A 17,387-nucleotide genomic window follows, 5' to 3' on the forward strand; every position below is an offset into this window, starting at 1 on the left:
AACATTAGAAAATATCATTTTACATCAAAGCACATTCAATAAATCAACAAGGTCTTGCATCCAGATTGGTGCAATTTAAAAAAGAAAAGGAAAAAGAAAGAAGAAAAAGTAGTGCGTCCCACTCCAGCACACCTTGAGGAGAGGTGCAGGGTTGCCTCAAGCCATGAAACGAGCTACAGTATCTTTCTATGCCACCCCACCCTCAGAGTTTCACAAGTGCAGTGATTTTAGCCAAAGGCAACTTTTTCAACTTCTTATTCCTAGAAAACATTCAAAGTGGAAGCAAATGCGGCGGGGAGGCTGGGAGAGGCTCGGAGTGTGCGGGCGCTGTATACTCACTGCTTGACAGACGCTTGAGAATCGCGTCTGATTGATGCCACCTATAAAAACCCCACAGGTGAGGGAGATGTGGAAGCAGAGGTTGATCAACATGTGCCAAAACTTCCGGCTCACTCGGACAGACCTGCAGTCGCAGAAACAACAGATTGCAGAGCTATGAATGAGACAAGGGGGCTAATGGGAAAGCCGTTCAATACCACTGGTTTATTCTCTTACCTGTGATGGTAGATATAGCTTATAATAATGGTGGCCAGGCACAGGAGGAGTATGACAGTGGTGGCGTAGATAACCGGGTGCAGTGGCTTAATGCTTGGCGAGGAATATTCCATAGCGCTGAGATCCTGAAACAAGAATGAGATCATAAAGAGATATACTAGAGGGCCAGTGAGGTCATACTGTGCACACGGGTGCTGATCGCCTCACAAACTCCCCAGTGAACATAAAGAGGCAGCCCAACCTACCATAAGCAGGCCATAGTTGCCCAGAGAGTTGCATGATATGGTTGTGAAATTGTCGTGATGGTCTAATATGCGGCAGCCGTCGCTCTGCCATCCTCCCTGACCTCCCGCCTGGCTCAAGTTCCAGCAGGCGGACACAGCATCTGAGCCGCGGGCAAACAGGCGCAGGGTGACATTAACGGGGGTCTTCAGGACGCGTGGAGTCATGCCATCTGATGCCAAGTACACAGTGGGGTAAAGCACTTTAAGTTTTCAGTTTGTTTCCTGATAATGTGTCCTTGTTGATTAGAAGAGCTGACCTTTTGTCAGGTTAGGGTTTACCACTATGCCTGCAACATCACGACTCACCTATCTTGGCCATGATGACAGGTGTGGCTACACTTCTCCTCCGCCCTCCATCAGCAAGTTGGGAGGAGTTGCCAGTGGATGGAAAAAACTTGCCATTGTGGAAGCCGAGTAGGTGGAGCTTGTAGACCGTGTCCTCTGGCTGCCCAGGAGGTACAGCCTCAGTAAGGAGAGACTGGGGAAACTGCAGGGAAGCCTCCGCTGCAGTGCTCTATAAAGACAAAAAACACGATGAAAGAACAACTTGTCATGTTAAACTACTCAAAAGACGCTGTTACGACTAAAATCTGATGAATTCATTTATAAATTCAGAAGCTGTCCACAAATAAAAGTTCCGCCTAATGAAACTGCAAACTAGTTTTTTTTCCTGGCAGGAGCTGACCTTGTAAAAGATGCTGGAAAACGAGCTGCTTGTGTTACATTTGAAGGTGAGCTGGCGGTCCTGGCCGATGGGGCGCTCAGGGATGGCCCTCTGCAGTAACACGCAGGACATACCATTCCAGTCGCTGACCTTGACAAAGTGGACGTCCAGTGCAATGTTAGGGGAGGTCTGGAAGGACAACAGAAAGAGTCAAATGCAGCTCTGCGTTACACATAATCTGTAGTGCAACATGTCTAAATGCTGTTGGTGAGGCTAACCAGGGGGAAGGCCTGAGGTGTAGCTGGGCGGTAAGCGGCAATCTTCTGGAGGCAGGCGATGATGCGGGAGCAGGCCATGGCTTCACGCTGAGCCATCGACAACACCCTCTCGTCGGCCAGCATCAGGTTACTGGCCATGCTGACCATCACCTGACCCAGCTAGGAGACAAAGAGACACAACAAGATTTCCAACTACATCCAACTCAGCAGTGCATACTCCAAGTTTTTAAAAGAGAAACAATTAAATGTGAACACATAAGCACATCCACTTACGTCTTTAAACTTCTCAACAAACTTCCCAAACTTCTCGATCATCTCAGCCACAAAGATGATATCCATCTTGTCTGAGAAGTTGGCAGCATCCTTCGTGTAGACAAACAGGCGTTGAGCTATAGTCACCACATTGCTCTCATTTAGAGGCATCTAGGAAAAACAAAACTGGGCATGAATAGAGAGCTGTGGGCCACAGGTACGAGGAAGCTCAAAACCATCAAATCACAGCCTGAATGGCCAGATACAAACCTGGTTGATGACATTGAGGAATCTTGTGACATCCTTCTGAAACTGGCAGCGGGAATAATCCTCTTCTGCCCATTGGCCCTCGCGATCACAGTAACGCCAAGCCCGCTGCTCTTCACTGGAGCTGCCCGAGTACGTGCTTCCGCTCGATGGCAGTCGGTTGCAGGGCAGGTAGGCTCTGATCCCTGCTAAGGTGCGTGGCCACCTGGGAGGATTTAAATAAATTGCTGTTTATTTCCTCTTCAGGCTGTGTCATGTGAGCCAAAATAGGTCCAATCTGGTAACTGAAGGAGTAACACCGTTTGGCCACAAGGGGGTGCTGCTTGCACAATAACGCAACTGCTCCAACACAGCAAGAATACACTTCAATCACAAAGGAAATTATTTATTACTTCACCTTTGGTATATTCCATCACACTGGATTTTTGAGTTTTAAGTGGTTTTAAGTTTAAAAAGAGAAAAAAAAGGAATAAGTATCCACCTGAACTCTCCCTTGTTGTTGGAGACACGTTCAGGGACGCAGTACTTGGCTGAACTTTGCAGCACCACAATGTGGACCGTCCTGGTGGTGTTTCCCCTGCTTGTCCTGACCCGACACTCCCAGTTGCCCGTAAAACCAGGTTGGATGTTTGAGATGGTCAATGCACTGATGGAAACCATGAAAATATAATATATTTTATGTTAATTGGTCAAGGTGGCTATATAAATTCCTATGAACTGCAGAATACACGAACACCTATCTTCATACCTGGCAATCAGCGAGCAGTTCTGCACAATGCGCTTTTCAATGAAGATGCCTTGAGTGGCATCAGGCTTGACCATGTGGCCCCTGTGGTACCACAGCACCTGCATGTCCTCTGCCACGAGGGAGGCCTGACACTGGAACGGCAGGCTGTCCCCCTGAAAGACGACCTGCCGCTGGGATGGGGTCAGCTGGAAGGAGGGCAGCTCGAGTGGAGCGTCTGAGGAAAACAAGCAGGCGAGTCAGGCGGTATTTCTCAAAATAAAAATGAAGCGTCGCTCATTTTTCCAGTTCTGTTTACTATACAAGTTAAAACTGCATCTTTAAATTCTCAGTACTTTTAGTGCCACTTGTAATTCATGTCAGGCCAGCAGCTTCTGCTAAATCTACGCCATACATTTCATAATCCCTCACTGAGATGAGTGCCAAACCGATAAGACATGAGCAAGTACAAACAAAGGCAGCGCTGGCCTGGGCAGCCCTTGTCTTATCTCCCGTGTCATTGCACAAGCCCCTGTTACCCAAACACTAACCTCACTGATACCAAAACAGAGACGTTAAAGGGACAGCGCAGCATTTTGACTGTACAGTCGTCTGAGCTGCTGCTCAGTTATTTAGACATGTTTAAGACAGGACAAATGGCAGATCCGAGTCAGCGCCAATTAAAATGATGCAGTTCTGTTGCAGGATGTTCAAACGATTATATTTTAACGTGTGCGTGTGTGTCTCCGTACCGCATGTAAAGAGCTCCGGCCTGATGGAGGTAACTGACTGACCCTGTAGAGACTGTGGGTAGGAGCACTCTGTGTTCCTTACAGAGATTTTCCTGTCTTTGATCCAGCGCAGCAGCCAGAGAAGGTTGCAGTCACACAGCAGGTAAGGTGTCTTGAAGTCCCTGGAGATGGACAAAAACAACACCTGGGGTCAGTTTAGGTGATCGAGCACCATCAAACAGACTGACAATGGCCACGTGCATGAAGTTTCTTTTCAAGCTGAGCATACTCACAGCGCCTTCAGAGACACCAAGCTGTCAAAGGTCCCCTGAGCCAATGAAGAGAACATGTTCCCTGTAAGGTTTCTGAGAGGGGAGAAAAAAAAAGAGGTTTTATTTGGGATGTACTATAAAGACATGACTAGATCACATTCACAGCAGTGCAAATGACTTACAGTCGGATCAGACTGGATAGACCTTTAAAGATGTCGCTGTTCAGACAGCTGATGCTGTTGTTGGCCAGGTCTCTGCAGTGCACACAGAAGAAGAATGACATTTTATTTGTTTGACAGCTGAAAAAATAAACCAATCTAAGAGCCGTGTTGTTCTACCACGGTGACTCTTAACCAGGGGTACTCAGAGATTAGCTGTACTACTACGTTTAATGAAGTGAGACAGAAAAGTTAATTGGCACAAAACAGCAGACAAATTGTATTACAGTAGATAAGTAATGATCAAAAAATAAACAAATAATTTAAATCCCTAGGAGTTCACTAGCTAATTGTATAGATAAAGAAATCAGACTGAACATAACAGATCTTCTCTTTCTTCTTTCAGCTGATGCCTTTAAGAGTCGCTACAGAAGATCACCCTATCCCTGGTATCCTCCACTGTCACATTACCATCCTTGACTACTTGAATCTCCTCCTCTGAGGTCTTTCAACCTCAATGGTAACAATAACTGAGAAGCCGTAAGCTGAAAGTCGTCCGCATCCAGTTTAAATGAGTTTTACTAAAGTTACTTGAAAAGTATGCCAGAAAAAAAAAAAGGTTGGGGACCACTGGGCTAAAAGATCATCGAGTTGTCTTCATCTGAGCTGCAAATGTATTAGAACATAAATGAACACCTCGAGAAACGCTGCTGAGTTGCTGAGATAAAAAAAACAGTAGGTTTAAAAGAAAAAAGCCAAGTTCAACAGAGGCAGGTTGAGACAGAGATCTCCAAATTCAGCCGACAGGCTTACAACTTCCAAGGTGATTTTAGATAATGTCTGTGTGGGCCTGCGGGGGGAACCTACACATCAAAGGCACAGCAACACTGTGGTAGGTGATTAATCACCCGTGATTAATGTCAAATGCAGGAAAAGTGTGTGTTTCTCCCCTTCATGTGACCTGACATGATGTCTCTTGCAAACATCAGATGGAAGTGTCAGAGACTCTTTCAAAAAGGAAACTCTGAGACGGTTCAGGGGCTTAACGGGGAAAAGATGGAGGCTGCCTCTGTGAATTACACTGACTCTACCAACATTCAGAAATATTCACCGAAGGAAGGTCCAGGTCAGCTGGAGCACACCGCCTTCAGCAGATATAATCATCATCAAGGGATATACATAAAGATGTTTATACAACCTCAATACTACTACAGCTAATAATAACAATAATAAAGACGCATGTTATTGCGCAAGTACTGAATATTTTCTGATGTCCAAAGACCTCAATAAACTAAAATAATAAAAAGTAAAATGTTTCAGTGGATTAACTACTTCTTTCATTAACACATAAATCTAGTAACAGTAGTGCAACTAAGCACTGTTAGCATTCTGGTTAAGCTGTGTTTCTGGCATGCTGTCAGAGGGAAACTGACTTAGTTGCCACATTGTGGCGTCTAACAAGATTTGTATTTTTTCCAAATACAGCTGTGACTGGGACCAAGGCTAATGATGGAGGTGAGACCAAAACCTCTGAATTAATGCTGCGACCCAGAAACCCAAAACAATGGCACTAAAATATAATACTGAGAAGAGGGGAATGGTATATCCTTATAATCTACTAGATGTAGACTGTAGGTCTGTGGTTCAATAATAACATTAATTTAAGCTTTTAACATTATCCAAAAACCTACTTCAAAACAAGAAAGCTAGGTGGCAATTTTTCAGTTTCCAGGGAGACAGCATTGAATCAAACCCTTGTTATAGCTGTAACATATAAACCTCTGTGCGAGGAAACCAATTGTTGCAAAGTGGCAAGAAATGAAACAAGAGCCAGTGAGAAAAGGCAGATCGTTACCTCAGCTTGCCGCCAGCAAAACTATATGTTCGGGTGCTTGAGGAAGGTGATACTAATGCAAAAATGATACCTGAAAAACAGCTGGCAGGTATATCCTAGCATCCCAGAATTTATGTAATTATTGGTGTTGCGCCTTAAGGTGCCGGCCGTGGACTTTTACGGTGTGAGGTTATTAGTTTCACTTGGAAGTAAAGAAAAAGCCTCCTTTTGTGGGCCTGCCAAATTTGTGTGTCATGGGAAGGATATAGAAGTGAGGCGGGCGTACTTTCATCTCCGGTTATCGCCTGGATTCAACTGCTAAAGTTACAGCTACACCAGGAGCCTCGAGAATATTTGTTAAAATAGCTAAAAACCAAAAAAAAAAGTGTCACTTTGTTACTGAGTGAAGTCACATGCATGTCTTTTGGCCACAGGCACGCAGCAAATTAACAGCACAGAGGAGCGCTCCAGAGCAGCACATTTGAGGAGCTGAAGCAAAAATAGCCCGATGTGATAAGGTTCGAGTGGGAATCGTTCAGCTGTTGGGAGGAATGCCGAGTAAGGAGCGCCGAGCCTAAAGGAATCCATAGGGTCTGAGAATGCTGTAGTGTTGGGAGAAGTCTGCTTAAATGTTTTAGTGTGGAGAAATTGAGTGTGTGAACTGTGTGTAAAGTCAGGTAAGGGATATACTTATCTTGGCCCACGGGGTTGTAACCAGCAGCGCGGCCTACACCCAAGCTCTCAGCGTGAATAAAGAAACCCAGCTGGGAGCAGCTGACTACGTCTAGATCAGATGTTAGCTCTCTTGTAAGAGAGATCATTATTATACCCGTCTTAACATCTTTTTTTCTTTTTAAACTTGTCACTGGTGCGGGCTGAACACAAATTCAGTGGAGACATGCGCCAGTTTTTACGCATTCTGTCTTCTCATCGACACGAGCGCCGCATCGCCTGTCAAAACAGTTATATAACGTCTCTCTTTGATTTGGAGCGAACGTTCCTAAGCCCGAAAAACACACACACAACCGTAATGATGTTGTAGTGATGCTGGAAGTCGTCTCAGTGTGCACTCTAATGGAAAAACCTGCACTGAAGCTACAGTGAAGAGCTGTGGGCTTTGAAACAAGTGTTTCTGGAGCCTAATAAATACTGAGTAATGAATGCTTTGGACCATTTTTAATGCAGGGTTTTGGAGCCCTGAAGTTGATCTGCGTGTGGTGTACAACAGTGTAAATATTCTGGCACGAGTGAAAAGTGGGGACACTCTCAAGGAGTTTGGAAACTTGTTTCTCTTCTCTGCAGCACAATCTTTCCTTTAAGATGTGTAAATGTGAGCTTTTTATTGTGGCCTTCAATCTGCAGCCTTCACTTTAAATGCTCCTGTGCTCTGTGACATGGCACGCAAGATAAATGAGGCCTCCAAATGGCACATCTTGAAGTGAGGATGGGAAAACTCTAATTAGGCGATTGGGGAGGGGGCTACAATAAAGTCAAAGATAAGGGCTAAAGCATTACGTGCCAAGTTTCTGAGGCGTTTCATGACATTACAAACCCTGGCAAAACTTATGACATATGAATGAGCCATAAAAACTGGCAAAGTCTGCAAATTAACTCCACTCCTATTTTTCACAAAAAAGAAATAAATAAAAAATGTATATTAAAAAAGCCGAGCGAATGTGTCGCTTGTAATGCCAAGCCTTGATGTAGGGCTTCTGTGTTTACATTCCCAGAGTCCAGTACTACCTCATCGTCTCCTTTGCTCTTCTGTGCTCCCTCCCTTTCACAGCCGAGTGACTGTTACCCTTTGAAATGAACTGAGACAGGCGGTGGGGCCAATTAAACTTTGCTACAAAGCCAAACTGTAAACTGGAGCACGTGTTTCCACGATGATCTCTGCGGCGATAAGAAAGGCCTTTAACGATATCTGTGTGTGTTTTAGATTTTAATATGCAGAGGACATATAGACAGGCACGTATCCATCAGAGAATATGCATCGAGGAGGAAACGGGGCCAATTCTGATCCGAGGAGCTGACTGCCTTCCTGTCTCGTTCTTATTGCTCTACAGCAGCAGCCAAGCTCAAGTTTGTGTTGGCAGGGACTGGGTGCTGTCGGATCATTCCAATTCATGCTGTGTTCTTGCTCTCGCTCTCATGCGCGCACATCCACAGAAGGGAAACACGCGGCGACGCGCTTACGTTCGACGCCCTAAACAAGCACGCGGCACCCAGATGGAGTTGAGAGTTACGTTTTCTGCATATCAGAGTTATCCTCCGTAGATATTCATAGACATCACACGCGCATACGTGCTAAAAGACGTCTGAGTGCGAAAAAATATAAGTCTGCACGGTGTGTGCTGTGATGTCTGACCAGACAAAACAACCCAGTAGCAATAAGCCCGATTCAGACGAGAACTTTTTTTCCCCGTTAATTTGTTGTGAAGGCAGCCTAACAGGGTCATTCCCAGTAACATTTACATAACATTTACAACACGGCACAAGTCTGAACTGCGTGCAGTGGCATTAACAACATGGCAGGCACGAGATGATGACGCACGTCTCCCGTGTTCGTGAATTCATCAGTTCACATCAAAACACTTTATTTTAAAGAACAAAAAGCTCAATCTGAGGTTACATAACTGATCTTCAAGAAGAAAAGATAACCTGAAACTTCCTGCTGACTTTACCTAAAAATCAGGTTTTCAAAAAGCTTTTTTCACACGAAGTTACACATCTTTGCTGTTAAGTAACTCCCACATAGACTGAAATTCAAAGTTCTTTGAAATACTATGTTTTACTGTTTAAGAAACTCAGAAAGACTTGTGCCAGTAGCTTCTTAACCATTATAGGTGCTAGAACAACTGCTCTTGAGAGAACAAATGCAGAGAGAAAGCACCAGAATTGGACTCTGACCAACTCCTAGTAAAAAATCTGTGGATTTCAAGCAATAACATTGTTTTTCAAATCACTAGGAGAAAATAGTTTAACCCTTTAAGACCTACCATAGAACCAAGTCCGCCAGAGCTTATATTATATATTTACATGCTGTAGTGCCATTTTTGGGAGCATTTCAAGTTGCTATACATCAATACAACCATTATAGCCCAAATTTTAATAATATGTCTGCATTAAGTGTATAGTAATTACATAAATTGCAAAAAAGTGCAATAAACTACAAAAAAAATTGAAAATCGTTTTTGTTTTTTTAAACATATATTTCTAGTTAGAGAAATTAAAGAGGCTTATCCCTCAAAACTGTAAATACAAAAAAAGTTGCACAAAATACCGTAATTGTCGGGCTATAAGCCGCTACTTTTTGCACAAGCTTTGAACCCTGCGGCTTTTAGTCAGGTGCGGCTTTTCTATGGATTGTCCATGATTTTTGTCATATCGTAAGACGATTTGTTTTGTTTGTTCCGCTGTTGTACGGCACTACGTTGCTTGGCGGAAGGGCATGTGATCAGACACACAGGGTTCAAGAGTGGTATGTTGGTCACATGTCCATCCGCCAGGCAACATAGTGCCGTAGAAGTAGCGCGAAAAACAAACTTCAAAGTAGCGCTACGCGTTCAGCGGGAGGCGTGGATGACGAGCGGCGATAAACTTGCGAAAAGCAAGTTATGCTCAACTCCACAGGTGGAATCTGACAGCGTGGAAAAGTGTGAAAACATCCACGATCACCAACGGATTTCGAAGGGCTGGACTGCTGCATGATGGAGAGGAGGACACCGCCACGGCCCTTCTGAGGGTGTTCGACTCTGACACTGACAACGAGGATTTCTTTGGTTTTGAAAGTGACAACGAAGGAAAGAAGCTGAGAGTGGATAACGAAGCCATCCTGAGCCTGTTCGTATCCGACACTGGAGAAGAGGACTTTGGTGGTTTTAGTGCGCAGGAAGAAGAGAAAGATGGTGGTGAATGGCTGACTTTTCTTCTTGTTAAAGCTGTGTCACTGCACCTGAGCCTAAAAGGTAGTCTGAATCTATTTTTCTGGTGTGCTGTAGGTTATTGTTATGTACTACATTTGTTACTCATTTATGAAGCACAGTACATGTTTCGTACTTGTAATTACCGGTACTTGTACACATACCTAAAAAGTTATGCAAATATGTACCTATAACTTGTTTTTCAAAATATTAATAAAAGGGGTGTGTCTCCAAACAGCCATCTCTTTCCTGACAATTCCCTTTGTGCATATTCTCTTACATATGATAAGTCAACATTGAAACACCTGCGGCTTTTGGTCAGGTGCGGCTAATGTATGTACAAAACAGGATTTTCCCCTGATTTTAGCTTGTGCGGCTAATATTCAGGTGCTCTGTAGTCTGGGAAATACGGTAGTATCCCACCACAGGAAATTTATTTTGAGTGTCTTCATAGTTTTATTTTTGAAATTCAGCAATTTTTATATACTGCAGGAAAAACTAAAATAAGTATTATAATGCAAATTTGCAAAAAAAAAAAGCATATGCATCAAAATAAACTATTTCCAGCAGTGCAATTTGACTTCTAAGCATCCCAGAAACGACACAGAAAGTCATAAAGTCAAACATAACTTTTAAAAACACCAGTATAGCCTTACAAGGCCCTGATGGTAAAAAACTACATTTCTACGTCTAAATGACGTCACTTCCGGTGTCGGGCAGGTCATGGCGGATATGCGATAGTTCGCGCTGATGGACGTAGGAAGTGTTACAAACAGCTGATCGGATCGGCAAAGCGTGTTTCTTGAATATTATGTTTTTGTTGCTGCAAGCACTTTTTATGCAATTTTTGCAAAGCTATATGTGGAAGGAAACCGTGACCTAGGACAAGCTGATGGCATAAGATGTAAGTACAACTCCTCCGGTTTCATATGCAAAAAAATTATTGCGCTAGCTTACGTGGTTGCAGAGCTACCGGGATTTAAAAATAGTTACGCAAAACCGAGCGTGCCCGCTCCGACCGGCTTTAAAGGGTTAAAATAACATGTGACCAACAAAACACAATTTCAATTAATAGTTTAAGAGAAGACAAGCTGAACAAAATCTGTCTCCTAACAAGATTCTGTTCTCAACTGAAATATAACTAAGGCAATCCTTTGAAAGGTTTAAAAACAAGAACACCTCGGCAATCCCTGAGGGCCTGAATGTGGGAATATGGAGTACACACACACACACACACACACACACACATAGAGAAACCACATTAAAGAGACAGCAGAGCTACAGAAATACTCACAGTCGCTTTAGTGCTGGCAAGCCAAGAAAAGCTCCTGGTTCAATATGACTGATCATGTTACTCCGCAGGTCCCTGTGGAAAAATGAAAAGATTTGAGCAGTGCAAACAGCAACAAGACAGCACAACTGCAACGGTGTTGCTAATCAATCATCCAAGTCTCCTTAACAAAACAGTTATAAGTTTACTGTTCTTTAGTTAAAGCGAGGAACACTGCTGATCAGAAAGAACATCTGCGAACACTCTCGGCTTGAAATAAAACATCGTTCTGTATATATCTGGTTGCTGCAAATTTTCTTGAAATTTCTTGATATGGCTTTGAGAAAAGGATTTGCATTTGGGCTTGTGAGATACCTCCAGATTTGTGCTCAGTAGTTTGAAATCTTTCCAGTTTTCTACTTTGAGAACAGTCAGTGTAACCACTAGACTCCATTGCCATCATCTGAAATTAACATTTCATTGTGCAACATTCAGCACCCATAATAACATGGTTCCTGCTAGGAAAACTTTTTATGCATGCATTTTTGTTTAACCCAGTGACAAGATCCCTTCTTCAAACTTAACACCCTTTGTCACCACATAGCTGTTGTCAAGGACAACCTGAGCCTCAAAGCTGCTCTCTTTCTCTTCACACACAAGCACACAAACCTCCCAAACCTGAGGTTCAAAGGCTCGCGGTCAGAGATTTCCTGCGGTGCTCACCTGTGCTGGCACTGCCAAGTCACTCATTACAGTCGAGGTTCAGGAGGCTTTCTAGTCGCCACCTGAACCCACACAAAAGGCCTCTGGGTAACTCTGCCTGTTTGATGTCAATGAACTGTCATCTGAAGGCAGGTATGTGGCCACAGATAAGTCAGAGACTGAAAAAACAACAACACACACACACAAAACTACTGCTTGTTAAAAACTTTTGATGTGCTGGCTTCTCTGTGAAGTTGTGTTGAGAGAAAAATGAGAAGGCAGGACAAAGAAATCAAAAATATCCTTGCAGAGCCGTCGCAGCCAGGAAGAGCCAGATTGGAGAGTGTACTGGGTGCATAAACAGGCGTGTTGAGTCTGGTAATTTGCTTGTTGCTGAAGCTAATTTATTTTTTGTGTAAACTTTGCTTAGAGTTTCAGTGTTTACAGTTGGAGGACACAAACACAATCTGGCAACCTCAACTGGGTCCAAGAGAGGCCAGAAAAGAACGCTTTCCCTCCATCTGGCTCAATGATCAAAACGCATAGCTGCCAAAAAGACTAATGTCAAGCTCAGTGTTGAGTGCTTTTAACCAGGAGAATTACAAAATAATGTCTGCTGGAGGTCTGAGCTCTAGATCTGCTGGTGTAACCACTACTACTAATAGCAAAAAAAGAACACCATAGCTCTCTGTTATTCCAGTATGTGGATTAGCCAAATATAAATACACTTCTCATTCCACAGACATCCAACCACACATGACCTGGTACCTTTTAAATCTATTTGCAAGGCGAAAAACGCCAGGTTTCTTCTTTTGTCATGCTCAGAAAGAGCTGGCTGAATACTTCTAAGTGTTCTCCAGCACTGGTCTTGAACTGGCAACAAACTGAAGGGTGGATCTGCAGCTGCTGCCAATATTTCAGGGCACGTGTATGCTGTCTTCCAAAGGTGTTACTCATATGCACGTTAAAACAAATTAAAAATGTGTCATGTAAATATAAGATTAATGAAAGCCTCTTTTCCAAGTTTGTTTTTGGCATGGTGGGTTATATATTGAATATGGAAGGTTTCTGGCATTAGACTCGCATTTCCACTGAAGAGAGAGAAGCTCGCGCTATTCAACCAACCACCAGCATCATTTTTAGAACATGATCGCTTTTGGGGTTCGATACCTGCCAATACTGAGCTGCATACTGCCATGTCGCTCACATTATTTATCACCACACTCATTTCAGTCGGCTTCTGCACTGATGTGATACTATAAATACAAACTAGAATGATTCCCACTCTTTTCCTTACATTATGGAATACGGTTTAACAGTTTAACAGCAGCACTGGACTGACACTTTGGAGTGGCAGAGACACAAACATGTATGTCATATTTCCTGTTGCCAAAATGTTACAGAGGCATATTTGAAAGTGAGACTATAAAGCTTTTTGTGTTAACGGGGCTGTGAAATTGTCGAGGGAGCTGGGCGTTCCCTTAGAGAGACTGTGAGAAGTTTGACCATTCAGGAAGAAGATGTACACATGCTCAAGATGACCTGCTGAACTTCAAACCGAGCCCTGGAAAAGGGGAAGAAAGGTGATTTAGGGGACTTTGAATGCGGCGTGGCATTTTAGAAACTAATCTACTGGGATTTTTCCACACAGCCATCTGTAAGGTTTAGAATGGTCTGAAAAAGAGGAAATATCCAGAAATTGGCAGTTCTATTGATGGCAGAGGTTAGAGGAGAATGGCCAGACTGCTTTGAGCTGACAGAAGGGGTCAGGGGGTCATCAGGGCATCTTTGAACATCTTAAACTGGTTTCTTGATCATGACAGTGAGCTCATTGTACTTAAATGCAGTCACCAGATCTCAGTGCATCTTTGGGATGTGCTGGAATAGGAATTTTGCATTATTTGAACAAATCTGCAGCAACTCTGTGATCATCTATCATGTCGATGTGGATCAAAGTCTCTGAGGAATGTTTCGAGAAACTTGTTGAAGCTGTACCACAGAGAATTAAGGCAGGTCACAAGGTAAATGCAAGGGGAATTATTGCACATCACATGGGTAACTTACAGTTCTATGAAGGCACCATTAATGCCAATTTTTTATTTATTTATATATATATATATATATATATACATACATATACATATACTAGGGGTGCAACGATATTCGTATCGATATTGAACCGTTCGATACAGTGCTTTCGGTTCGGTACGCATATGTATCGAACAATACAACATTTGTAATTTATTTTATCAATTTTCCTTCTGACGATGCTGTCTGTGTTGAGCGCTCAGTGAATCTGCGTTCGACTACTCCGCCTAGGCTGCACTGTCGAGCGCAGATCCACTGAGCGCTCAACACAGACAGCATAGTCAGAAGGAAGAGCGCAGGGCAAGCTAGCAAGACAGAAGTTAAGCTCTCCTTGTAACAGGCAAATTGAACCTCATTCAGATCTGGCGTTTGGAATTATTTTGGTTTTCATGTGACGTATGACCCTGAAGGTAAGCGAGTCATGGACTAAAGTAAAACAGTATGTTGGATGTGCCATGCAATGCTCAATTACATGGGTGGGAACTAGTGTGTTAGCGCAGTTAGCTCGTTAACGTGTTGGCCGTCTAGCCCCATGCACGGAGCGATCGGCGGTAGCTCGTTAACGGAGATTTGCCGTGTTGTGGCGTTAAGGTCATTTCAACGAGATTAACCTGAAAGCACTAGTGGGAACACAACGAATATGACTGCACATTTACGCCGACATCATCCTAGTGCAAAGACAAAAACAACAAGCATGCTACTAACTTTAGCCGAGTCATTTAGACCGCTGTTAGCACATGATTCTCCTTATGCTGCTGAGAATATAGCCCAGAAGAAGCGGATAGTATAGCTTTTATTTTGGAAAGAGACATTTCTCTGTAATAAACTCTCTTTTCCAAAGATGAGTGATTCCTCAATCAGATACAGGGCTTGCAATATCGCTAGCCCGACGTCCTGGAGCTAGCGATTTTTTTCAGTCGGGCTACCAAAATCTATCTCTTCCCTGCCCGTCGGGCTATTGTAGGAAAAATATATGTCAATGCTTTTGCATTCTTTCAGAAATGTAGCTGGGTAATTATGTCATTGGCATCGGTGAGCCACTGTCAATATGTGACACATTGAAATCGCGTTTGAATTTGCGCTTGTTTTTTTGCTTTCACTTTGCAATCGTGCGAACTGTGTATAGAGAGCGACAGCACTGATCTGTGAGTGATGATAATTTGTGCACCAATTCCTCTGACATCGTCTTATTAATCGTTAGCTTACTATGCAAACATGACAAGTGAAATCTCCCGCAGCTTAAACATGTGAGAGGTTGATCGCGCAGAGAATCGCTGAGCTTATGTGAGTGCGTGTGTAAAAGCAGCAGGATATATATGCTGAGCCAAATAAGACAGGTCAGGGTGAAGAAGTGACAGCCAAAGAAAAGCTTACCACAAAACGGAAAAGTTATGACAAATCAGACTATAAGGCAAAAAGAAAGTGCAGCTTTATGGTTTCATGGACAAAATAATTTCTGTGGCTGCAATATGACGAGCTAAATAACCAGGGCTGCACATAAGTGGTCCGCAGGTGCGCATTCGCTGTCAAAATAAAAAAACACGCACAAGGGTTAGGGTTAAATTTAAAAACTGTACTTTTGAGTTAAAATATATATTTATAATTTTAATAAATGACAAATTAAAAAGGCATGAACATTTTTTTGTATCGAAAAAATATCGAACCGTGACACCAAAGTATCGAACCGAACCGTGAATTTTGTGTATCGTTGCACCCCTAATATATATATATATATATATATATATATATATATATATATATATATATATATATATATATATATATATATATGACTTTCTGTTGCCATCCAAAGATGCACTGACTATTCCAGCAAGACAGTGCCAAAACACACTGTGTGTATTAGTGTGTTTGCATGCAACTGAAAAATATCAGCCATCAAAAATATGTACCATATTATTAAGAAAGTACAAGGGAGTCTGAACTCAACCACAAATTGGAATTAGGCTTTTAAAACTACACAACCTGTATCTTCAGATCTTTATACTACTATTAAATGCCCAGTTTGTAGAAATATTTGCAACTTTTTAGGATTTAGAAGCATGCTGAACTCAGCAATGAGTCATTTAAAATCTTATAACTTAACCTTTCATTTGTGTAATAATTGTTTCAATATTTTAAAATGTTACATAGTCTAACATGAATCCTACGGGTTAAGCAAATTAGAGCCGTATGAGCAGAATCCTCTTTTCTGAAGTCTATTAAGTAAAGGCTGTGTTCCAATACCCATTTATATCTACCTTTATATGAATGTGATGCTTGCTTGCAGAGTACCATTGATGAATTCACAAACAGTTTTTCAGGAAACGCCACATACTAGCTCCATTTTCCCACAATAAGCATTCCCCCACAGCACTGGATTTAGAGATAATGGGGATTCTGTGTGGCTTATTCCCATGCAGAGACACCTTTGGCCCCAACAAAACACAGCGGTCTCCACAGTTACTTTGCAATTTCACGCAGAGTGCCTGAGAGGCATAATGGATTCTCTACCCCTCTCTGGCACTCACAGCCAGCTGCTGTCTCAGTCGTCACCACTGCATTAAGGCCGTCCAAATGAGGGAGAGTCCCTTTGTAAAGTGAAAAAAGAAGGGAAAAGAAAAGCCGTGAAGGCGGGAGGAAGGAGGGGTGGCTGGCAAGATGGAGAGCCTCAGTGCATTCAGACAGATTTGTGCTGCATTTTTTTCCTGCTTTGAGAGTTTGAGGAAAAATGAGTGCAACTTAAGGTAAGAGGTAAAGTATAGGACTATTTCAGAGCGGTGTAGCATGTAGGAATTACACTGCTAACACCTTTGGCCTTGGCTTGCCCTTTTATAATGACAAAAGCAAGTAAGCCTTTTAGTGATCTCACCTTGCTGGCTGAGAGTGGACTGGAGGAGGTGGGGTCTGTGAGGAGCAATGAAAGCTCAGTTTTCAGGTAAACCCGCCTGTAGTTTCACAGCGCGACAGTCAGGCAGTACAGATTTTACAACCAAGGCAACTGCAAGCTCACAGACAAAATACACAAGAGCCTTTAAGGCTTTCTTGGTAGAGAAAGATCAAAGATTTTTTTAAAGCATTAAACATGCAGCCTCCTGTTTATCCTCGAGGCCTGAGCACTAAAACTAACAAGTGACCCAATTCAATAGTCCATAGAGACTTCGCCTGTGAATCTATAAAGAATCCAGATATATGAAAGTCCCAGGACTGTTTCAAATAACAAATTAAAACTTCTTTTCCAAAAATCTGGTATCCTCTCCAAAAGAAAAGAGTGCAGTGAATTTCCAGTTAGTCAAATCTCATATATAATTATAAATAATAACCTGAAACTAAATTCTGAAACGGAAAAAAAATGTTTTGATGCCAGCAATACATTCTTAAAATGTGT

At 42.6% G+C, this 17,387-nt stretch overlaps 1 protein-coding gene across 1 annotated transcript in view; it reads right to left on the reverse strand.

The window, feature by feature from the left end:
- The window catches only part of adgra3 (adhesion G protein-coupled receptor A3), a 31,076-nt gene that overhangs the window by 3,551 nt on the left and 10,138 nt on the right, over positions 1 to 17,387 (reverse strand). The window contains exons 3-16 of the mRNA XM_085267094.1: positions 11,237 to 11,308; positions 4,210 to 4,281; positions 4,049 to 4,120; positions 3,777 to 3,937; positions 3,049 to 3,262; positions 2,782 to 2,946; positions 2,304 to 2,505; positions 2,055 to 2,204; positions 1,782 to 1,940; positions 1,525 to 1,692; positions 1,146 to 1,353; positions 801 to 1,009; positions 556 to 680; positions 340 to 463 (exon numbers count right to left, since the gene is read on the reverse strand). Coding sequence (XP_085123220.1) covers positions 340 to 463; positions 556 to 680; positions 801 to 1,009; positions 1,146 to 1,353; positions 1,525 to 1,692; positions 1,782 to 1,940; positions 2,055 to 2,204; positions 2,304 to 2,505; positions 2,782 to 2,946; positions 3,049 to 3,262; positions 3,777 to 3,937; positions 4,049 to 4,120; positions 4,210 to 4,281; positions 11,237 to 11,308 — 2,101 coding nt within the window. The remainder of the gene's footprint in view (positions 1 to 339; positions 464 to 555; positions 681 to 800; positions 1,010 to 1,145; positions 1,354 to 1,524; positions 1,693 to 1,781; positions 1,941 to 2,054; positions 2,205 to 2,303; positions 2,506 to 2,781; positions 2,947 to 3,048; positions 3,263 to 3,776; positions 3,938 to 4,048; positions 4,121 to 4,209; positions 4,282 to 11,236; positions 11,309 to 17,387) is intronic.

This window comes from Mchenga conophoros, linkage group LG3 (assembly GCF_057382185.1).
Source record: "Mchenga conophoros isolate Kocher_MC1m ecotype Shallow Benthic linkage group LG3, M_conophoros_male_GT1.1, whole genome shotgun sequence".
NCBI lineage: Eukaryota > Metazoa > Chordata > Actinopteri > Cichliformes > Cichlidae > Mchenga > Mchenga conophoros.